Genomic DNA, 25,053 nt, shown 5'->3' on the forward strand with positions numbered 1-25,053 from the left:
AGCATCTGTTAAATAATTTGCGGAGCAGCTTAATATATCTTTGAGTGAATCTTCCATTGATGGAATCGAGAATACAAAGGTTACTTTCTTGATTGCTACATTTGCTGAACTTTGCAAAATACTAAACAGACTATTTTGTCAAAATCCAAACAAAATTAACTTTCTTGAAAATAAAACCCAGGATGAAGTCTCAGCTTTTGGGATGCTGAAGTTTTATAGAAATAATAGATAGCAAGTAGGTCCTCTCTAAAAGTAAATTTCTTCAGGCTGCAGCAAGATACATAAGGATACTGCTTGTCAGTTGCTAAGAGTAGGCGTTAAGCTTTAGCATGTAGAACAGCAGCATTTTCAGTAAACGATGTCATTTTGATAAATAGCAAAGATGATCTGCCTTATTATGTTTTTTCAGGTTATGTTTGTGTCTTTCTTTTTCTGAGGACTGACTCCTCTTTTGGAGGAGTATTGTCTTGCTCAAGTTCCGGTAATGATTTTCATTCATAACCAAATAATGGGGAAGCTAGGCCTTGAATGTTAATTTATTGGGTTTTTTCCCTGCTCTGTCCTGCTTCTTTTTGATTTGTAATGGCTTGCAGACCATATTCTGGTATTTTATGAATCATTCGCAGTTGCAGATTAAAGGTTAGGAAACAGTAATGACAATTTATATTAAAGTTATATAAATTACGTGTATCTATATTATACGTTACCCTTCAGATATTATTTACATAATCTTCTCGTGCACCTATTGCTTTATGGCTATGGTGGCCAAAACTTATTCACCTCATCATTGGCAAGGAAAAATAACATGAAGATACTTCAAAGCCAACCAGATTGCTTTGTTTTTCACTTATTTATGAGGTTTTAAATTACAGTTAAAAACTTCCAGCTCTCTCCTTTTTTATTTTTTTGTCTTCAGTAGTTAGGCTTAAGGCTTTTGTTTCCCGAAAACTGCTGGATTGTAAGGGTTTACTTTAAATCTGTGATTCACCAATTGCTGGGCCTGCTGGCAGGATGGGGTCCCGCTCTTGGTTGTGTGGTCTTACCTCTCTGACGAGTGCCAGAGCCAGCTTCAGGAAAGCAGTAAGAGCGTGTAGCCTAGAGAGAATAGAAAAGATCTGTGGGACCTTTCTCCTTTAGCAGTAACAAACAGTAATATTTCTTTGTCCAGTTTCAACTGGTTGCATCTTAAGAGTTCAAGATGTGACTATAAGATAAGAGCTTAAAAGTTTTCACAACTTCAAACAAGCATTTCTTTTGTGCTGTGCTAATGTTTATCTTCATCATGGATACTCAGATTGCCTGAAACTTTTTTCAGTTAAGTACAAAAGATTAGAAAATTGATTTACCTGATAAAGAAGTTGAGGTGAGATTCCTGGGCAGATTTTGGTAACAAATTCCAACAGTTTAGCTTTCACAAAACACCTGGAATTCAAAGGTCAGGCTGAATGCTAAACGTCTTTCTCTCTATATGTATCTAATATCACTTATCACCTGCAAAATTCTAGATTTTACTCACCAGATGTTGGCCAGAGATTTTATTGATTGCAGCTAGATCATTGCAAAGTTAATGTGTTCTAGCAGACAGTAGCAAATCCTTAGTTCAGTTACTTCAGCTGCCTCATCAGCAACATTATTATTAGTGATGGTCAGACTTCACCAGACACTGTCATGAATGTGAACAGGCAATTCATTTCAGTAAGAGCATTTCTCTCACTTTCCATCTGTCTCGGACATTTTTTAGAAAAATGTGTTTATGCTCCGGCAGCAAGAATGTCAGAGTGGGTTTTTTCGTTCCCTTTCTCTTACTCCCCCTGCTCCCCACTGCGTTTTTTTAAAATGGTCAGGCTGAATCAGGCAGGATGAAATCTTGGTAGATGACCCTTCTTTCCTTGCTGGTTTTATTTATTTATTTAACTTTAAACTTATCTGTTTCTTACTATTACTTTTATTCAGCAACCTTATTTATTTGACAAAGGAAGCCAGAATGGGGGGGGGGGGAAATACTCAGAGAACACAAGTCAATTATTAAAGTAATTCGACTGAAATTCTGTCCCTACCTGCATACAGTTCTGGCTCTGAGTACAGTCAGTTTGAAGAATAGTCTTGAATTTCTCTTGGTTTGCTCTCTGGCACATACACTTTTTTCTCTTTGGTCATTTTTCTAAAAATCTGAAGTTTGCTGTATGTTATGGGGAAGTGTTACTGTGGCTTGTGGTTATAGCAATTAAACATCTGTTTTGTTGACCCTTGGGAGACACCATCTATTATGTGGCTGCCCATTACAATACAGGATTAGTGCTGACTTCCTATCCTATATTATTGTGATGCAAGAAGGGTTTTGAGTAGCAAGTAGCGTAGCAGTTGAGACTGGTCCATTCAGTTCTTTAATATAGGAGTCTATTAAATAGGTCATTACAATTTGAATTCTTGCTAAAAGTTACCCTTATAATATAAAATCTTCATTATTTATTCTGTTTGTAAAATGTAACATGTACTATATGCAAGCAGCATTTCTCTTTTTTTTCTTTCTTTTTTTTTAATGAATGTGGATGGTGATGGATCTTTCTTTTTTAAAAGAATCTGAATTAAAGCATTCCATTAACAGAATATATATCTCTGCTCGGAATTTCCCATAATCAAAATAAAATGCATTTAGTAAGGAATAGTGCCATCTGTTTTTTAGATAACAAAGCATATGTCCAAAGAGAGAATTATGTTGTCTGTTCCTTCATTCATTAAACCTCAAAGACTATGCTAGTTGAAATAACATATCTGAGTTAAAAATCATAGTTACCTTAAAACATGGTTTGTCTCAAATTTGTGTTGAGTACACGTAAGTGGGGCTCTTGGTTGCCTTTTTTTGTATTTATTTGATTCTTCTTTGTTTAGACTAGTTACAGGTTGCTTCTCAGCACTATGTCATGTGTCTTTGGTTAATAGGTAAGAAAATAAAATTTCAGTTCCTTACTTGTAATTTTCATCATGGTACCATCCCAGGTAGCTGTACAGTTTCCACTGAGGCATAAGTGTGGACCAGTCAGAATGTGATGGGTATTTACTGACATATATAATTGTAATGAAAGTAGCTTCTTGTCTCTCAATCTTGAAATACAAGCATATCTTTTGATTTGTGTTCTACCTTTAGGAAGCTCTGGGGTTGCAATGTTGCTCTCTGGCCACCAGATAGAGACTGAAGCTTGTGCAACAGGATTTTTCTTTTTCTTTCCTTTTTTTTTTTTTACTTTGTATTTTTTTTCTTTTGTGGTTGAGCATTCTTTGAAGCCAAGAGGGAAACCAGTATTTTACCCCAATGATAAAGAATTTGAGAGTGTTATTGTATAAAATGGATAATGATCACTTTGTTCCATAGTCTTCCATCATCAGGAAGAAGGGAGCAAGAGTGTCCAAAAGATCTTGGAAAAAGAAGAGAATGTTAGATATTTTGCGATATAACAGGCGGAGGAAGAAAAGGTCAATTCTTTCTCCTCTCCCCCCCAAAACTTTATAAAACCAGGATAGCAAAATAGTACCTGTTAAAAAGTTCATACAGGTTAAAGTGTATCCTCAGAAATGTCTCATTGTCTAAATGCACAATTAAAAGCACAATTTTCAAATAAGGTACTGGCTGCAAGCAACATTGGAGTAGCCTGCAGAATTTTAATTATTTATGATTAAACAAATCAGCAACAAATTAGACGATTTTTTTTTTCACCAGGCTGCTTATTTCAGAGTTGAAATTAGAAGATTTTTTTTTTTTAAGTAAGCAAGTAAATTTTACTTAAAAATTAGAAAATAAACAAATTAGAGCGACTTTATGTCTGAATGTTGTTCTGAACTATGGAGTTCTTCCACACTGAGACTCTTTCCTCAAAACTCGTAACCTGCGTAACAGAGACCCTGTGCTGGTCATGTCAGCCTAGGGCAGAGACTGGTCCCTGCCAGTATTCGTGCACCGCAGCATGGTTTCTTTTACCAGCAAAATCTACCAGTGTTTCCGTGTTCCAATAATCTCTTTAAGTCAGGTTAAGAAATTTAAAGGAAATACTGGCATTTGAAAAGCCTGTAAGTGACAATTGGGATTAGGACTAGATGCCACTTAGTTGTTTAACAGTGCTGGGGGAGAGAACCAAAAGAGATTATACTTAGGTGTGATTTGCTTAATGGTTCACGTCTGTTTGACAGATGAAAGGAAGAAACAAAAATGTTTTGTAAATGTCAAATAGTTTGTTTAGGAAACTTTAAAACAGACTTTCCTCATGTTTACAAAATGGTCGTGCTTGTAATAAAAAAGAATTAAGGAATTAATTTTGTAAACCTGCTTAAGGGAAATTGATGGTAGTGGGCATATCCAACAGTGAATTGACTGGAACAAACACCTAGGGCATGACTTGGGTTAAAATTCCCTGAGGGAGGTTTAACTGTACCGCACCATCTCTTGAGAAACATTCCCTAATCAAAAAGACCAGAAGTCAGCAGTCTTGCAGGGGTGTAAAAATGTTATGTGGGCCTATTTGGAGTGGTGTGCATCAAAGCTTTGAATTGCCGTTTCTTAGGAGCCTCCAGCTCCATGGAGTGTTGTACCTGTATATGGAGTGTTGGGAGTCCTAGCCTCATGCAGATGCAGTAAGCTTACTGGAAGTGTCTTGCCTTTCCCCCCTCTCTTTAGCTCTCTCGCTTGTTCACGCTCTGTCTTGCTCTCTCACTCTTGCTCACACGCTCTTTCCCCCCCGGTGCGGTCTGCGCATCCACCGGAGGAAAGTGTGAGCTTTCTAGTATGGTTGCTTGGGTACCTGAGTTCACGTCCAATTTCAGAAGCGCAAACTCTCTTTATTGCTTCTGTATTGTTCTGTGAGAACTATTTTGGGTCACGTCAACGTGATTTTTTTCATTTGGTCTTTGAGCAAAAAAAGTGAGCTATTTGCACAGCCACCACTGTAAGTATTAAGTGATACCATAAAAGATAGAGGAGGAGTTCGTTTTCCAGTTTGTTTATTAGTTCAGCAATACTGATATAAAAATCAGTTTTGTTAGTTTTGTTGATGGCTTATGCTCTTTCCTCAGCTCTGCAGGAGGCTGCGTATCAGTTTAGCTGTAATAGGAGGCAGCAGATGAGATTAAGCTCTTGGAAGTGAAGAGAGTTATGAGCGTGAGCATATTTAATGGCATGAGATTAGATAATGGGAGATGAGAGTTGTAAGGCTGAGTGTGGTGGCGCTCAGTCACCTAACCCTCTTAATAATGAGTAAGGAAGTAGAAGGAGCTTTAACATCATGAAACAAGCTTTTCTCCAGTGGAATTGCTTAAACTTGCCATGTGGTTCTCTGTCATTGGGAAGAGAAGGGAGTAGAGAGAGGCAGGCTAGGGGACCAGTCACACTAACCTTACCACTCTTTCTCCTAGCTCTCCACCTGACACTCTCGCTGGGTGAGACAGGGGAGTTGTCAGAGCTTGTCTGGTGGCACAGTTGTGGTGTTAAGTAAGCGTCTGCTGAGCAGGTAGTTGGCTTTAGCTAAATGAAATTATTTGTGACTTAGTTTTTTCTGCCTTCTCTTTACTGGGGATGCAACTCACCTCCAGCTTGCCACTTGGAACTTTATCTTTTCAGGAACTTTATCATCTGAGATCTCAGACAAATCTTAAGGAGGAAAAGAAGTTGATTGGTAGATCCAGAATTTACATGGTGTATGTGTGCAAAGACATAAGGAAACCAATTAAAAAAAAGGCCTGCTATTGAAGATGGTTTTGTTCTAAATGTAGTCAATTTTAGGAAACAGAAACGAGGAACATAACTACCTTTTCAGGGACTTTGTTTTAAAACTTTGAAAGTAGGTATGGTGTTCGTGTGCATGCTTTAGATTTCTTTAGATTTTCTTTAGGTTTTAGATTTAGATTTAGGCCTGGATATTGCAAAGCATGGTAGACCTGAGGGTTTTTTATTTAATTTAATACAGTTTAAATGTGGCAAACTGCCACAGTTCTCCTGTAGTTATTACTGTTAACTTCCATTTGTGGTTTTAATGCAACTATACATTAAATACGGTTACAGTTTATGTATCAATCATGAGGTAGAGGAGTAATGTCAGCAAGAATCTCTGTTGTCAAAGGAGCTGTCTATTTAACTGAGGAAAAACTGTTTATTGGGATTAAGCCTGTTAGGCATAAGAGAGAGGAGAGGTAGGAATCTTGGGATTTATTTCTCTTTCTTTTGATTAATGAAATATATTAACAGTTTACTTAAGTTACTTTTTAATTTCTTCTGATTCCTATATTTGTTTTTCTTTTTTTAATGTCAGCTTAAAGAAAAAAATGTTGCAATGAAATAACTCATTTCCATGAGGAATATCATGATTTGGTGTAATAATTATACCATTAAAGTCCTAGCTTTTTCTCTAAGTTATGATATGGTCATATTACAGAGACGGATGCCCCAAACTTTCCGTGATCCAGCCACTGCTCCACTGAGGAAACTCTCCGTAGATTTGATCAAAACATACAAGCATATTAATGAGGTAATGGCACTAGCTATCTTTGTAATGTGTATCGACGTGAAGGTTTTGTTTACAATACGTTATTAAGTATATTTTCTATGAGTAATCTCATGAAGAGATAAGAAAAATCAAGCTTTCTGTCTTGTTCACATCTCATTTGAGATCATTGATGTCATGGTCCTGCTTTCTGTCTAGCACATAGGAAATTTTTTATCCTGGAATTTATTTTCTGTTGCTTTATAAACATTTTTTTTCTGCTGCATGATAAGGAAATATGAGTGGCACAAACACGCTCTTAGCTCATGCTATAAACCTTTATGAATGTGTCTGAGGACTTTTAAGGAAAATAGTAAAGTGTTTTCTCTAAATTATTTAATTAAATGTTATTGGGAAATGTAAGATATAAAAATTATGTGGTTAATATACGAATGCATCAGTTAGTTTCTAACTCTTTGGCAATTGTAGGGAATGTGAAGGGGTTTCTGCAGTGATTACTGACTTCTTTGGAATTCTTCTTTTCCAGTCTTGTGGAAAGAGCAACTGATAACTCTTGTTTGCAGGCTACTTACCATTTTTAATTTTGCTGTGTGTATAGTGTACTGTGATGTATTTTTTCTTTTTGCACCTATGAACTCTAGGGACCAGTGTTACTAGTACGTTTATTTAGATCTGCTTTCTGAGTTTTTAAATTATTCAAGACTTTGCTTTGGTATAATGACTTGACTTCAAATAGAGTGATAGCAAGAGAGTATTGTTTGTTTTTCCAGTAGTAGAAGTTGCATTTTAAAATCACAGGATTAGGTATGATGATTATAAACAGCTGATTCTATTCTTTATTGAACTGCTGTTCTAAAAAGTGCTCTTAAGCAATATACTTTTCACATTTAGGTTTACTATGCAAAAAAAAAACGGCGGCATCAACAGGGCCAAGGAGATGATTCCAGTCACAAAAAGGAGAGAAAAGTTTACAATGATGGCTATGATGATGACAACTATGACTATATTGTAAAAAATGGGGAGAAGTGGATGGATCGTTATGAAATTGACTCTTTAATAGGCAAAGGATCCTTTGGACAGGTAATGTGTATCAGCTGAGCAACCGATAATTCATGTGAATCATAATACGCGTTTCAGTTGAAGTGGTATTCCTGTTCCATTTTGAAATTAAACTCTTTTTTTCTTAATCCTATTATGCTGAGTGCCTGCTCAAGACACTCGTATTTTGTGCTGTTTCTTGTTACTACAGATAACGAGTTACTACAGATACATAATACACTTCAGTATGGAGATCTGGTAAAGCATTTTGCAAATCCTCAGCCTTTTCCTATCAGTTCACATTTTTAGCTGTTTGGCTTGGGTTTTTGAATTAAAACAATAGTCCAGTGCTAGGGATTACCTATTACAAATATTACTTAGTAACATTTATTTTGACTGTTTGTAGCTGTAGCCAAGGCTTGAGAAAAAGGCTGGAAGGAGCATGGAGCTTTTTTGTTGTTGTTTTTGTTAGTTTTTCTGAGACTTTGCCAGTTGTTCTACAGTATTGTTTTTGATTATTTGCTAATTGCCTTTGGATATAATGCCTGCCTTAATGAAGCCTCAGTGAAGCTCAGTGGAGCCTCGTTCTACTTTGTGACATCACTACAATAAATGTCACATGATCAATTGTGGCTTTATTGTAGTATCAAGTAAGAGAAGAAATTTAAGAAAAGAAATTTAACTGGAAAGAACTAAAGTTCTAGAAAGGTTTACCCTGAATTCAGAAAGTGAGGAAAGTTTAAAAAGTGAGTTTTGCTGTATTTTGAAAACTCGAGAGATTTTACTGATGTATTTGACTTTTCTCTTTCAGGTTGTAAAGGCTTATGATCGAGTGGAACAGGAGTGGGTGGCTATCAAAATAATAAAAAACAAGAAGGCTTTCTTAAACCAAGCCCAGATTGAAGTGCGACTGCTTGAGCTTATGAACAAACATGACACTGAGATGAAGTACTATATAGGTATTTGAATAGTTATTCTTCTTTTTTATTTAATCAAATTATGAATATTTTGATCTTGCTATATAGCGTAGGATGCTTCTGGTGCTAAAGAAATGAAAAGAATAATACAACTTTTAAAATTATTATTTACTGCAAATTTTCCAGTTTGCTTTGCAACAGGACCAAATCCAGAAGAAGAATATATAAAATTATTTGGGATAACAGGATTGTTGCTTTGTAGCATTGAGATCTTTTGTAGAATTTTCTTTTTCCAGTTAATGGTATGGACACCTGAAGAAGTTGCTATGGATCAGCTTTTCCACAGAAGCTGTAGTAGTTTGCATCTCTTTCACTACTTTGAATATATCTTAAATTATCTCAGAAGTGTCGTGGATAACAGCATGCATGTTGAATGTAAACCAGCATCATATAGTAGTTTTATGGCTAACTTAATCATTATTTTTTGATCATGTGTGTTTAAAGTTGAAAATTTGGTATAACAAAACTGAGATAAGACTTGTGTAAATGTTAAGACCTGCCCATTTATAGCTCAGAAAATATTTTAAAGCTTACGATTTGGAGGGTTCCTCTAGATTGGAATGCTTTTCCCTTGACTTACTATTATAATGTTATTTGAACTTTATAATAATGATGAAATTAAGTCAGCTCATGTAAAAAGTTTATTAAATCCTGTCTATCCTCTGGAGTGGAGAATTGGGCAAAAAGATGATGGAAGGAAAGCAACAGCATGTTGTAAAGAGAGATGGAGAAGTATGAAAAAAGATTATTTAAGGAAAATGAAACTGGTTTTAAGCATCCTTTAGTCTGTAGAAGCTGAAATACTAACAGCTATGCTTTTCTGATTTGCATGTATATATTGGATTACTAATTTTTCTTCCTGAAGTTTAGAAAGAAACCTTTGAAATAATGTTAATACACAGTGATACTAAATTATCTGATCAGTATTCAGTTACATTTTAACTTGTTTTATAGAATATTATCTTTAGGATACATTTTATATATTCAGTGTAGAAGTTTTAAAGGTATTTTTAACTTAAATTTATTAATAACGTGTTTACATAAAACAAAAACTAAACTTGACAACATTCTATATCAAAAAGATGTTTCAGGAATGTTAAAGACATGACCAGTTTCAGGTTAATACGCAGCAAATAAAGACACTATTGGCATCATCAAATAAGCTCTTGGAATTTTAAATTTTTAGCAAGTCTGTTTGGAACATCAAGTAAAATGAAATGGACCAAAACATCATATAATCTCCGTCTGTGAGTAAAGGCAGGATGCCTTTATATAGAGAGCAGTGCTGAAACAAAAAAAAAAAAAGGAAAAAAAGGTTCTGATAATTTTGAACCGTGGAGAAATAGTATATACTGCCTTTGCTTAGGCAGGTGATTTTAGGCTTGCTTCAGGCTTATTTCAAGCTGATTTCCAGATCTATTAGGGTATATTTGAATAGTTCCCCTTTTATTTAACACATTATTTAATGAACATGACAGCATCAGTAAAGATCAAAAAATTCAAGTAGATAATGTTTTGAATGAATAGCTTGTATTGCATACTGTGCAAAAACTGACCATGGAAAACTGAGATCTCTAGGCACTTCACTGGAAAAGTTACTTGTGAACAGTTGCTTATGAACATACTTTTGCAACTTTGCAAAACTTAATTGAAGCATTCAGCATATAAATGTAAAAAATAAGTTGTCTGTAGGACATGTAGACAGTTCACACTTGCATAGGCTTTCAGATACATGATGCTGAGAATAGCTTGAATAAAGCTGAAAGCATTGCAAGTTTTACAATATACTGTGTGATGTAAAATGTAGACTTTAGGGAGAACATGGTTCTGTAGCCTGATTTTTCTAAGGATGTGAAGTTTAACTGCTTATGCTTTTGTCAGATCTCCTCTAGTACCTGCTGGTCCCCTTCAGATATAGCACAAGTGTAAGCATGCATTAAGGTCATCAAGTTTTGTGAAAGTTGGTGGCAGAGTGGAGGAGAAATGTTCAAATGTCATGTTTTCACTGAAGGAAAAATGTGGCAAGTTCAGGTCTTATCCAAACTATTTGAGCTGTGTGGTGGTTGCAAGCAGTACTAGCTGGCCAGTAGCATGCTGGTAGTTACAAATCAGTTGGAGCAAGTGGTGTTTCTTGCCAAGTTGACAGGTCCAGCAAGCTTAGGTGGTGTGGGGAGGAATTTGAATCAAGGGTAGGAAGACCACAAGGACATGAAAAGGTGCTGGTGCTTTCATGGTGGGAGGATAGTGAAATATGGCAAAGATGAGAGAATATGAAAGGTCTAGACAATGATGTGTTGCAGGAACTGGCATCAGGGTGGAAGCAAATGATATTGTTACAGGTAAGTTGCAAGGGACACATGAAGAACTGGCTTATGATAATGGAGGAAAAAAAAATCAATAGGACACCAAGTAATGACCTTAATTGAAAGTCTGAATTCTCATTGCGCTAATATTGGTTCAAGATTTTATTACGGCAAAAAGGGGAGTGTGTTGCTTTTTATCTGAGGGCTGAAGTATTTTTCCTATTTCAATTTTCTTTTACTTCTGGCAACCAACCTGAATGATTGACAGACTGGTAAACCCTGCTTGCCTCTAAACAGATTAATGTGATGAATTTTTCACCTATTTCATGAAAAAAATTGATTGGATTTGGACTGGATTGGTTGCTTTCATAAATTGAGATTATGCCTGATTGAAATGAATATAATGCCTTTGGGATATTTATCAGTTTTATTAATTTAAGTAATCAGTTGAAGTCATGGCTTATAAATTGCAGTAGTGACTTAGTATATTTTAAATGAATCTGACAGTCAAATATTTTCTCTGTAAATGTAAGGGAAATTCCTAATAAAGAATTCAGTCTAAAGTGTGATATCTGCTTTACTGTTGAGAATGCTGCTGTATGTGCACTTTTCTCCAACCTGTATTCAAGTCGAGTGAATACAATTTTAGCTTTAGGAGCGTAGAGAAATGAGCTGTCTCCTGAAAAAGATCAAAAGTGTTGTGACAAAGGTTGCATTATACACAGTTTATGCTTCTTGTCTTTTTTTCTGTTATTTTTTATTTACCCACAAATGTGTTTGGCTTTGCTAGTAGGGAAGTGATAGCTTATTTTGAAAAAATATCTCTTCTATCTTTTAAATCATTTTTTGGTTAATACAGCTTTACTGGGGTACACCTGAGGACACTTCAGGTGTGTAAAATGTCCCCCTGTACCCTAGGCATGGCAGCAATATTCCGTAAATAACCATAGATCTAGGAAAAAAGAAGTAACACTGTATCATCTTACTCCCAGGTCAACTTCCTACATATTGATTAAAATATTTAAGCATTGTGTTGTAATTAGTATTTAATACTTACCACACAGGATATATGTTAATTATTTTCTTCCCCTTTTTAAAGTGCATTTGAAACGCCACTTCATGTTCCGAAACCATCTCTGCTTAGTCTTTGAAATGCTGTCCTACAATCTGTATGATCTGTTGCGGAACACCAACTTCAGAGGTGTCTCATTGAACCTGACACGAAAATTTGCACAGCAAATGTGCACTGCACTGCTTTTTCTGGCGACTCCTGAACTTAGTATCATTCACTGTGACCTAAAACCTGAGAATATCCTGCTCTGTAACCCCAAACGAAGTGCTATCAAGATTGTTGATTTTGGCAGTTCGTGTCAACTTGGACAGAGGGTGAGTATTGGCAAAAATTCTAATTATGCTACTGTTGGATACGTATGGAAAATTTAATATTTTAAAGTCATAATACGTAGATAGCTAATTTAAACTTTATTAATGGTGACTTAAATGAAATAGTAACTAACTTTTACATAGGGTGTAGGAGCCTCAAGTATGAATTTTAGTGCCGTAGTAGATAAACTTTCACCATAGTGATAAACTTTCCATCTCTCTTTTCTCCTCGGTTATGTTTTTATGCTATGTTAATGCAGAATGCATCAGCACTTGATTGTAGAAGTGTGCAGTGGTATTAAATAAAATACTCTTTTATTATTTTCTTATTCCATATGTATTACTCCTTCCACTTTAGCATGTCCTCTAGTGTGCCTTGGAGATGATAAGATACTTGAGGGTCAAGACAGTGCAGTAGCTGGCTCTTAAAGATACTGAATTGAGTTTAGTGGCGGTATTACTATGAGTAAAGATGCATATGTGCAGAGCATTTCCAGGACAAAGGGCCAGATTGCTTTCTGTGGACAGTTTTTCAGATTAGGATAGATCTGTACTATTAAGTAGTTGTCCAAAAATTTGTAATTGTGTCCTGTTGTTCATGTACTTTGAAGATGAGTGCGTTTTTTATTTGAGCTGTTAGAATCTATTGAGGATAGTCTATCCAGCATAGCCAATTAGCTCTATATTTGCTTTAAGAAATGTTAAAATATATACAATAACTATTAGTATAATATATTAAGATCATAAATAATTCTGCTTGCATGCCAAAGCTTGTTTTCTTTAGGAAGAGCTTTGAATCGTATTCCTCAAGTGTTTGATTTGTACTGACAATTTGCTCACTGAAAAGTTTATCAGGTTGTACTGTTCAGTGTGCACCTTACAGTCTAGTACAAATAGATTCTTTCCTGGTTGAAAGAATTATATTTGGCTGAGCAAGTGACCACTTCCATTCAGGGTACCTTTGCTTTAGTTGTTTGCACTGAAAAAAAATTGTTAGCTAGAGAGGTAAGGAAGACTTCTACAGATAGAAGTGAGACTTTAGTTGCTTTGAAAAAAGGATTTTGAGCCTTCCCAGGTCAGTCATGTACCTTTGGCAGTTTTATCTATAAATTTGTGAATGATATCTTTTTTCATTGAGAAAGCTGGGTGTTAAAAAACCCAAACCAACCAACCAAAAAACCTCCCAAAAATATGCAACATTTGCAAAAGAGATGACGTTTCAGAAGTATGACTAGTAATACTGCAGATGGCATCATTATATGAGAAGAATTAAGAAACTTCATGGACTAACTTTAACAGAAGTCCCCCAGTTCTCTTTCGAGGAGTTGGGACTGGCCAGTAGCACTCCGTCGCTTTTTCCCATAATAAGTTTGGGAAAAGCAGGTCAGAATATTGAATATTATATTGAAAGCAGTGGTGAGACACATATTTAGATTAATAAAAGGACTTTTTGCTATAAACTAGACACTTTTCAGTCAGGGGTGAAGGAATACACTAGGAGGTGAAATCAGATCTCGATTGTTTAGGTCAATAATAAGATAATTTTGAGACATTAAGAAGCACAAATACAAAAACCTAGTGTAATTCCTCATTAAAGTTAACTTAAATAGCGGTAAGGAAATATCAGTACCTTTGTGGAAAGTGCTGGATAAAATTGCATGTTACTTAGCATATAAAGTACAGTTCTGTTTGTTTGGTTGTTTTTTGCTAAGGGTTTTGGAGGTGGGTTTTTTTTTGGTTAAGGTTTTTTGTTTGTTTCTTTCTTTTTTTTGATATGCCTATGGTTAAGCCAGTCTTCAAGTTAAGAATCTAGATAGAATTATCTGTCTTGTGAAATGAGCAGGATAGTTTGGGGTAGAAGGAGGTTGCTTTTTCCCATGTGTTGTTTTCTAGTTCCTGGAACGACCCGATAATTTAATCTCATTTCATCACATCATAATTGTTGCTTCTGATCTTTTACTGTAGGTTTTGTCTGAAGTGTTATGTGATTCTGATGTGGCTTGGGAATAGTTTTTATTTGGGTGATACCAGACTCAAATTTTGTTGTGTGATTACCTGTAATTGCATGAGATTACAGTCATCAACCCTAAAGTGTAAAATACTGTCATCATGAGTGAATCTGCACTTTTTTTCCGTTCTTCCTTTTTTTTTTTGTGAGTGTGAATGCTAGTATTTTCTTAAGAATTAACATTTGCATATTTTTATAAATGTAATGTATGGATACTTTTTAGTATCACTGATAGCTTGGCTTTCCGTACACTAAAAATGTATTTCAGGTAGTTCTGTTTTGTAATACAGAATCATAATAGTGCTCTTTGGATGCTGTGTATTACCTTTAGATGCTTTTATTTCAGATATACCAATATATCCAGAGTCGTTTTTATCGATCACCAGAGGTGCTACTGGGAATGCCTTATGATCTTGCAATTGATATGTGGTCCCTTGGGTGTATTTTAGTTGAGATGCACACTGGAGAGCCTCTTTTTAGTGGGGCAAATGAGGTATGCAGCTATATTACAGTACAAGCAATTTGATTTTTTTTTTTTGTTTTGTTCATTCTCATCATGACTTTCATCTGTTTAATTGTACTGCATAAATTAGGGAAGTCTAGTAATTCTAAAATGAATAAACGTCAATGACAGCAATGTCTTTTGTCAGAACTCTAAATTGCCTGTTAATAATTTTCTGTTTCTGGGTCCCCTCTTACTCCTTATTCTCTGATTTGTTTTGTACATATTGGATTTTTCTTAAACTCACAATTAATTTAGAACTTGTTTGGGCAGTTAACATTTGCTTCTCATGTGATTATAGAATATCACTCTGTCACACTGCTCAGCTGTCTGTTACATGTTCTTCACAAATATTCTTTGTTTGGAACAGGTGGATCAAATGAATAAAATAGTGGAAGTTTTGGGGATACCACCTACCCACATCCTTGACCAAGCACCAAAAGCAAGAAAGTTCTTTGAGAAGTTGCCAGATGGCGCTTGGAACTTGAAGAAGACCAAAGATGGAAAAAGGGTAGGTTACATAACTAGGATGAGGATATGGACTGTCTCTTTAAAAAAAAAAAAAAAAAAAAAAAAAAAAAAGGTGAGATGTTACTTTGCCTTACATCTTGCCTTATTGAAAATGTAGCTTTGCTGTTGTTTTTTATTGTTCCACGTTGTAAGACAGGTTGATTAAATAACACTTTCTGTAGTTTTGAATAGTTTCTTACTTTTATTTGACTTCCTTCCTTTTATAGCATGTTTAAACTATGCACATTCAAGGCTTAATATATGACTTGATTTCAAATAATTTCTAACTTCCCAACAGGAATACAAACCACCCGGAACTCGTAAACTTCACAATATACTAGGAGTTGAAACAGGAGGACCAGGTGGACGTCGTGCTGGGGAATCGGGTCATACTGTAGCTGACTACTTGAAGTTCAAAGACCTCATCTTAAGGATGCTTGATTATGACCCTAAGACACGAATTCAACCTTATTATGCCCTACAGCATAGTTTCTTTAAGAAAACAGCAGACGAAGGTACAAACACAAGTAACAGTGTGTCTACGAGTCCTGCCATGGAGCAGTCACAGTCTTCAGGAACCACCTCTAGTACATCTTCAAGCTCAGGTAAGATTTTCTCATTAACAGATAACAAAATTATACTTCCTAATCACATCAAAGGAATCTTTCTCAGATAAATGTCGTCTCATTCTCATTTTTTTGTTAAAAAACAAATATGTCAGTCATGCTTATCAAAACAATTATTTTAATCAGCTGGAACAGGTAACTGCTCCAACAAAAAATTAAAAGTAGATGAGCAAAAATGTGCGTGATTATCATAGGTCTTGTATTTTTACCTTGAAGCAGTTTAAATGTCTTTATGCTGTCATTGTTTTACAGCTTACTGTAAATTTTGTCTCTCTTTAATTATTGTGCATGTTATGATTTTATAGGTGGATCTTCTGGAACAAGCAACAGTGGAAGGGCACGGTCAGACCCCACACACCAGCATCGACATAGTGGTGGACACTTCACTGCTGCTGTTCAAGCTATGGACTGTGAAACACACAGCCCACAGGTATGCTTGAGTAGAGCTTTGGTCTGTTTGATTTATATGAATTTCCTGAGAGTATTAAATCTCTAAAACTAATTAACACTTTCATTTCAGGAGTGAAGTGGTTTAGATATAGAACTAGCCATCAGATTTGGTTTTTTACCCCCAACTCTTGTATAGTCCTGTGTATGTTAGGTCAGTCACATAGGCAAAAGTACTGCAGGTAGCTGTAAAAATTTCTATAGATTCTGCAGAAGTGAAGGTTTTGAATCAGTAGCAGTAAGTCAGGTGGAGCTGTCAGTGCTTCATCTTGCACAGGACATAAGGGTACACAGAACTACGCATCTTCCAACCCAGTGAAGAACTAGCTTGTACTTCAGTGGACTCCTGCTGGAGTTCTTCCATTTTACGGTGTTCAGGTACTTCACCAACATTATCATTGGCTGAATTAGTGTTTATTCAGTACTTCTTCTTGGAAAGAAGCAACAACTCATTAATGAACTACAAATAATTCAGTAATACTTTTATTTTAGTACAGAACCGATAAAAATATAAATTAGTGTACGTTAGCTTGTTTTATTCCTGGACGAATAAAACTGAAATGTGATAAATCAGCATCATTTCTGTTCATTGCTTTTACAGATGTAGAATCATTTTTACAGGTGTAAAGCAATAGCCTCCAAACATTACACTCACAAGAAAAGAAAAGATGATCATACGTGCTTCTTTGCAGCTGACAGAAAACAAACTTTTTCTCCCAAGTAGACAATTTAGTTTATGCAACAAATTGGAGTTTAGCTAGATCTTGCTATTTTAATCATCTTTAATCAGCTGTGTTCTTCCAGAGGACTGGGTAGTACCCCTCTAATGCTGTTGACACTGTTCAAGATATGAACTATAATGTATTAATTTAGCTCAGTATGCTATTTGTATCCAGAGGCCTGAGTCAGAGATCAGGGCCTTATTGGTCTAGGTGTTGTATAAATATTATTTACTATTTAAAGCTGCTTCTATAATTTTGACAGTAAGGTCACATATTGGACTTACTTAAACTGTTTGAAAAAAGCATTCATTTTTCTTAAGGTATATTTAGAAAAGTGTATTAGAAATGCTTCTTAACTACATGGTTACATTTCTAGAATAATCTTGCAACTTCAAGGTTTGGTTAAGTTATCATAGACCTTAATAACTTAATCTCTCATGTTGCAAATGAACAGATTTGATTAAGCATTTCAATTTTTATTTTGCTTATTAACATAGGTTCGACAACAGTTTCCTCCTCCAATTGGTTGGACAGCCACTGAAGCTCCTACACAGGTCACTGCTGAAAACCATCCAGTTCAAGAAACCACCTTCCATGTAACCCCTCAACAACAGAATGCATTACATCATCATCACGGAAATAGCTCTCACCACCACCACCACCATCACCACCACCACCACCATCATGGACAGCAAGCCTTGGGTAGCCGGACCAGGCCGAGGGTCTACAATTCTCCAACAAACAGCTCCTCCACCCAGGATTCTATGGAGGTGGGCCACAGTCACCACTCCATGACATCCCTGTCTTCCTCAACTACTTCTTCCTCTACATCTTCCTCCTCTACTGGTAACCAAGGCAATCAGGCCTATCAGAACCGCCCAGTGGCTGCTAATACCTTGGACTTTGGACAAAATGGAGCTATGGACATGAATTTAACAGTCTACTCTAATCCGCGCCAAGAAACTGGCATAGCTGGACATCCAACATACCAGTTTTCTGCTAATACAGGTCCTGCTCATTACATGACTGAAGGACACCTTGCAATGAGACAAGGGATTGATAGAGAAGAGTCTCCCATGACAGGAGTTTGTGTTCAGCAAAGTCCTGTGGCTAGCTCGTGACTAAACTGAAACTAAGTTTGTTTCTTGTGTGTTTTTATAGAAGTGGTGTTTTTCCAAAAACAAAGTGCAAAGCTGCTTGAATCAGAAGGAGATAAACTCACTGAACCGCTACAGGAGGGCAAAGCTGACTATTTTTTTAAACTTGAAAAGATTGCAAAGGGACAATGAAGTTTTTTTTGTTGTTTTTTTGGGGCTTTTTTTTGGTTGGTTTTTTGGGTTTTTGGTTTTTTTTTTTTTTAAAGAGCCATGTCCGGACCCACCTTAACGGATAGCGTAGTGGTGTTCACCTTTTGCTTCCCCCATTTTAACTTGCCACAACCTAGTCATAGTTTGGTTTTTTTGGGGAGGGTTTTTTTTTGGTGTCATTCAACAGGGGTTATTGTTCAAATGTTAGTTGTAGTTGCAAACTAGTTTCTTTTTAAAGGCATTGCACATGATTTATAAAAAGGCCCTTTGAAGTTTTTGGGTGGGAGGGGAGTGAGTAATTTTTTTTTTTTTTTTTTTTTAGTTCCCCAAACAAACACGGGCACAGAAATGCAGTACTGTAACAAAGAGGGACCTTCAGATTACACAAATATATATTCTTCAGCTGTAAAAAGGGACGGTTGTAACGGAGTTTGTAAGGCACATTAAGCATGCTAAGTGGCGGTGATCAGAACTCTCCTTTTCTGAATCTACTGAGGATCAAAGCAGCAATTGTAATGGGATTCTGTGGGTCTCATATTTTGGAGACCACAGTCAGTTAGTATTGAAATATGACTGGTTTCATAACTGAGGTGCACTGAGAAGCAATCAACGGGTCGGTCCTGGCCAGTCCTGGGGAGGTCTAAGTGGTGGTCTTTGGGATAACCTTTGGCCTTATGGATTTGGACTCTTAAGTTAGAAGAGCCTACCATTTCAGATGCAATCACTTTTGGACATGCTTTTGCAGACAGTCCTTAATGCTGAAAACACAGAGAATGGGTAATTCAAGAGGCCTTTCTTTTAAAATAGACTTTTGTGACCCACTTATTGTAAGGTATTGCAAGGTCACTTTGCGTGTGTCATAAAGTTGACTTCCTTATTGGTTGAAGGTCACAGGAGTAGTGGTTTGCGTTTGATGGAAATAGCTACAACTGTGTCCCTTCCTGCTTTTTACTTTTTTCTTTTGCTTTTTCTCGGCACGTGGTTTCTCCACCATTACTTCTGCACAAAGACGTCTTCTGTTCATCCTGAACATTTTTAAAAATGCAGAATTTTATGTGACTGCTTTTTTGCCTCACAATTATGCTGTGAATTTTACAAAAATTTATTTTCTTTTTTGATAATTTATTGTACCAAAGCTGTTTTTATAGCACATAGATGTCTGTAACCAATAATGTAGCAGTTCTGCACTTTGACACAAGGTGTAACTAGACCATTTTTAAATGTCAGTTGAAAATTATGGCTGTACTATTGCTTAAACAAAACTGGAACTGTTGTTGAATTCATAGCCAATACATTTACAGCAATCTGTGTACTGAACATAATAGATTGACATCTACTTCGAGACTATAACATCTGTTACATTATAAATGTGTTCAGGCTTCTGAAGGTAAAAGGGACACTAGATCCAGAAGCTATGAAACCAGCAGTTGATTCTTGTATTCCTTATTAACATAATTGTAAACTTGAAGGCAAGACCTTGATTGCATGAACAGGTCCAAAAGAATAGTCTGGGTAAAGCAAAACACTCACGTGAGACCTGAGGTTAGCAGGCTGTATTTAACAGGTGCCTAATTTTTGGGTAATGCTGCCTTAATATAACACAGTCAGCTTGGCAGTTGCAAAATTTACGGGCCCATTCAGAGACTTATTTATATGAAAAGTAAAAGCTCCATGAAAACCATTTGAAAGAATAAGGGTAATTAATTGATTACCTGTCCCAGATTAACATTGTTTGCCCATTATATATTACAGAAGCAGTGATCTACCTCTGCCAGTAAGCCCTTTTAAAAGTTAATTTAGCAGAAAATTCAGAGTTCATACTGGTTGATTCCATGCGGCTAAGTCATTTTTTCAGACTAAAAGGTGGAATTTTTTATGCTTGCAGTGGCAACGCAGCAGCTGACTACCATGTAAATGGGAATGAATACTTGGGATTACCATTTTTTGTAAATCATGATTTTTTTTTTTTAATCAAGCGATCCATATTTCTTTCGTATTGACACGTCAACCCTGTGGATGAAAGTGTTGTTTTTTTTTTTTCTTTTCTTTTTTTCTTTTTTTTTTTTAAACTCAGTGATTTTACAGGATTTGGAAAGCTGTCACCTTAGAAACAGGATGCTGAGTTTAGCAATATAAAAAGGAATCCAGTACTTACTGCTGTCTAGGAATATAAGGGTAATATGAAATCTGGGTAATTTTTGTGTGCGCGGGTTGCCACACCTTAGCAAGCGCCAAAAAATAAAGCAGTTAAAAATATCTACATAAAGAAGAAATCATAAAATCCAGTGCTTCTGCATACTGTGTTATGTTACAGTCCAGTTTTGTGTGCTTTACTACACAGTTTGGTTACAGGACTTCTGTGCATTGTAAACATAAACAGCATGGAAAAGGTTAAATACCTGTGTTCAGATTGTAAGATCTAGTCCGGACTTGCTGTGTATATTGTAACGTTAAATGAAAAGACAAGCCCTTTGTATTATAGTCATGCAGTCTTATGTATGATAAACAGTTGAATAATTTGTCCTCAGACTCTTTACTGTGCTTTTTAAAGAAAGAGTAATTTAAGAAAAAATGTAAACATAGTAAATCTTCCTATGCAATTAACCTACTCCAAGCCATGGTATGGTAGGTATAATTATACTATAATATGTAAATATCAGATACATTGAAACAGACTTAAAAATATGAAAGTAAAAGTTGGAGGCATAACAGATAATTCTGAGTTTTTAATTGAAACAGCAAGGTATACAAATCATTGATGTATGAACACAGCTCTGCTTCATTCTGATGGACTGTACTTGTAGTTTGAGTTCTTTATATTATCATCTGTTAGTTTGAATGTTCTTATATGCACTGCAGCTTTCTACCTATTACAGACTAGCTGATTTTAAGGCCAGAAGTGACCATGGTAATTAAATAATCTGACTGGCATGCCATTATCCCTAGAATTCAATCTAGATATTTCTGCATCATGAAGTCCGTATCTTTTGGGTGCAGTAGAACATACTTTTGAAAAAAGTAGTTGATTTTCATGGAGATTCTTCAAGCGTGAGGATTTTTCTGTGTCTCTTGAGTGATTCAGCTAGTTTATTTTCCATACTTTTAGTCCTCCTTCAATTTTAGGACTGTTTAGTTACAGCTGCTGGCCATCAGATAGCTAGCTGCCTATTAGAATAACAAATAACTACTCTAGTTTTAAACTACTTCACTTTATTCATATAAAAATATGTTAACTTTAATAACCTATATAGATGGATTTCCTTAAATCTCTAACTGTAAAGCTTTTACGGCTCTTCTGAAACTTCAGATGTTTTAAAATCCGTTCTAAAGCGTGGACATAAGAACTGCATACAGCATCTGGTAGTAATTTCAGTATTGCTGTGTGCGTCTAGTATGTGCAGGTACATTCTTGAACCTTTCGGTTTATATCTTCGCTTGTTTGTTTATACCTCCAAGGATTGCGTTTTTAAATCTTTCATTCTCAGTTATTTGCATTAAAAGATTGTAAATTTAGATTATTATCCATCATGATTCCTAAGTCCTTTTCAGAACTGCTGCTCTTCCAGGATGTAGTCTTCCATCCTGTAAGTATAATGATACCTGAATGGGACTGGTTTACAGAAGGGTTGGATTCACCTATAGATGTGACTCGTCATCATTGTTTATCACTCTACCATCGTTATTTTCATTAAACCATCGATGTGCTTATATTTCATTCTTGATAACTGAAAAATCTTAAATACCTTTGAAGATAATTCCTGTTGAAACATATCAGAAACATCCTTTTTTAATGAGGAAGTAATCTAAAACTCTAACCTTCTGACAGAGTGGTGAATATGTTGTGTTGATTTATAGAACAAATATATTTCAATAAGATCATTATATGGAACTTCTGAAGAGTATGGAAGTCTCTTTCTAGTCAAAATTACACAAGTAACTGACTACAAAGTAGAGTTGGTCTTTGAGGATAGTTTGTATGTGATCCAATATGACTTTGGCAAGTGATGTATTTTACTTAGAAGGATGGATATTAGAACTGCACAGTATCTTGCATCTGTCAAGCAAAGAAAGTCACCTTGCCAAATTGTAGTTTTCTGTTACATATCGCTGGTTTTGTGGGGTTCTACAGAAGCAACCTCATGTTGAAAAGTTTGCAGTTGGTATTTATTTCTCCACCTCATAATGATAGTTGAACTATTTTTTCCTTATTAAGATGCCTTGTTTTTATTTCAACAGTTATCCATACTGGCCCTATCAAATATATATGATCTGCCTAGACCTGAGAGGATTTGCAGTTTCTGTTGTTTATTATGTTTTATGCTAGGTGTTACAGAGCATCACAGAGCTCAATCACAAGACAGTCACTGTGACTATCCTTGAGGACCTGAATGATACGAAAATGTGATACACTTCATAAGCCAGACAAGGGTGGTAGTTAAAATTTTGAACTTCGGGCTTCTCTGCTGAATGACAGAGAGCAAATCTAATTCACTTAAAGCAATGTTCATAGATTCTAGAGGGAAAGTGGGGATAGAAGATTTAGAAGAGGATAAGGGTTGGAATTGAAAGGATGTTCTGTGTGGGAGGGAGTCTAACCCATGTGAATAATAGCATCAGGAGGGGAGAGAAATACCCTTAGCTGGAGTGGAATTGTGCAGACCTTATTTTTTTATGTGGTCTTAGTCTTAGGAAAGCATGTGAGGGAGACTAAATGAAGAACTTCATGGCCATGTTGAATGAGGCTTAACAGATCTATTTTGAGTGGAAAATACATTTTTCACAGAAGGTTGGATTCCAGTAATTAATGTGAGAGATGTCTAGAATGCAGCTGTGTGTTTTGTTTCAAGGTGGATTTGAATCCAGACTGTTTATCAAGTGGCAAGACTTGGGTCAAATTTGGAAGCTTACAAGAGAGCAGAAATGAAAGTTGGAATAATTTTATTGCAATTTAGAAAGGCTAAATTGAAGAAGGAGGATTTGATTTCTGACAGCAGACCAAACAAGGATATGCTAGAGAGATCAGACTGGCAGAAGCAGCAGTAATGTTTAGAGTGAATTGTCAGCATGTAGGCAACTGAAGGGATTTTAATTCATTTATTGACTAGGGCTGAGATGTATAGGATAAAATGGGCTGAAAGCAGAGCCTAGTGAGACCTTAAAAGAGGAAAACCACAGCAGATGTTATAAATGGAGTTTTAGAACTGTAGGAATAAAAAACCAAAACCCCAAGTAGTGCATGTTTTTGAGTGAGTGATTATGTATTAAAACTTGTACATGTGTTTAGTAGGATGAGAATGGAAGTGAAACTGACCAAAGACATCCTTAAAAAAATTTGTTGCCATGGAGTAGAAAGGGCACAGGATCTGTACAGCCTAAATGATGTTTTATTGTGGATCCACCTTAGGTCATCGTTCCTAAGGTAGGACCTCTGCTGTTTCACAACAAGCAATTTTTCCTCAGTGAGCAACAGTGAAAAGTATCCCAGCTAAGTAATGATAAACAGCATCATCGTGAAAAGCTGCAAACCTCAAATAGAAAACTAGCATGTAAGGAAAACAGCCCCAGTATTTTCAGTCTAATAAGAAAAAGCATCAGCTGTTTTTTGAAAATTAAGGCTAATAATATTCTTATTGGTAAGACAGAACTACTATTACTGTAAAAAATGTCATAAATCCTTTCAGGAGGAGTGAATGGACCAGATTTGGCTTTCTAAACCAAATTCTAATAATCCTAAAGCGCGGGTGCATCCTGGGCTGGGGCAAGTTGGTCTGAATTTTAGTAGAGCCAGTACTGAGAAACCCACACGTAGAGCATGCTTTTTGGACATCAGAATGTAATGTGGCTTTAGGTAAACAAGGCAAGGCAACTGAACTTCTTGTGTAGTACACTGGCATTTTCTTCTATTTCTCTTTCCTGTACGTCTTCACAAGAGGCATTTCTCATCTCTGGTAAGTCGTGCAGTCCAGCTCTTAGTCTCCAAGTACTCCGTAGGAATAGCTTCAACAGGAATTTCTGCTTCCCGCTGCTGCAAACTCCAGTGTGCTGGAATACAATTGTCATTATGTCTTGGCATATCTTTTGGTTATAAGGGCATTATATTTTCTAGAACACTGCATCTTAGGTGTCAAATTTAGTTTAAAGCTGTTCAGTTAACAAAGTACAGAAATGTTTTGACATTTTGCTTCCATCATTATTTTGCATGCAAACGGACAAATCTCATGGAATTGTTGTGCACCGTAAGGCAGTGTTGCAGCGTCTCCTAGAAACATGTTGGTCTCCAATATGAATGCTTTTATAATATATGCAATGTTCTGTTGAATACATTAGCCATTTGGATTCTTCGTTGTTGCAGCCTCCTGGTAGAGTCTGTCATGAAGACTTTCTGGGAAGACATTGTTTTGCCAGTGGAGCAATAGATGAGCAGTTTTATTCCTTCTAAGAAAAAAAAAAATTGAGTCTAAAGGATTGCTTAATTTTTTTTAATCATGTATGCATTGCTGTTTATGATTTGTACTGATACCAACATTTTAATTCAAAGGGTGTTGAAAGTTGGTATGTTTGACTGGAGGGCTTGTTGTCTTACCATGTTTGCATTGCATTTTTCCATTTATTTTTTCTGCATAGTGTCAGCCAGTTCTCACTGCTTAAAGCAACAGTATGGCAGTAGCTTATAATTTTGAAGATCTGGCTTTGTAGTTTTGTTTTGGGTTTTTCAAAAAGAATTCTGGCTTTCCTACTGCTGTGC

At 36.0% G+C, this 25,053-nt stretch overlaps 1 protein-coding gene across 5 annotated transcripts in view; it reads left to right on the top strand.

Annotated features, from left to right (window-relative positions):
• The window catches only part of DYRK1A (dual specificity tyrosine phosphorylation regulated kinase 1A), an 89,446-nt gene extending 67,625 nt beyond the window's left edge, over positions 1-21,821 (top strand). For all 5 annotated transcript variants that reach the window (XM_075172651.1, XM_075172641.1, XM_075172654.1 and 2 more), the window contains 9 exons: positions 6,417-6,509; positions 7,377-7,565; positions 8,335-8,482; positions 11,903-12,189; positions 14,541-14,687; positions 15,067-15,207; positions 15,505-15,811; positions 16,138-16,262; positions 17,499-21,821. In XM_075172651.1, coding sequence (XP_075028752.1) covers positions 6,417-6,509; positions 7,377-7,565; positions 8,335-8,482; positions 11,903-12,189; positions 14,541-14,687; positions 15,067-15,207; positions 15,505-15,811; positions 16,138-16,262; positions 17,499-18,122 — 2,061 coding nt within the window. In that variant the 3' untranslated portion in view covers positions 18,123-21,821. The remainder of the gene's footprint in view (positions 1-6,416; positions 6,510-7,376; positions 7,566-8,334; positions 8,483-11,902; positions 12,190-14,540; positions 14,688-15,066; positions 15,208-15,504; positions 15,812-16,137; positions 16,263-17,498) is intronic.
• The last annotated feature ends 3,232 nt before the right edge of the window (positions 21,822-25,053 follow it).

Source organism: Calonectris borealis, chromosome 1, assembly GCF_964195595.1.
Source record: "Calonectris borealis chromosome 1, bCalBor7.hap1.2, whole genome shotgun sequence".
Lineage (NCBI taxonomy): Eukaryota > Metazoa > Chordata > Aves > Procellariiformes > Procellariidae > Calonectris > Calonectris borealis.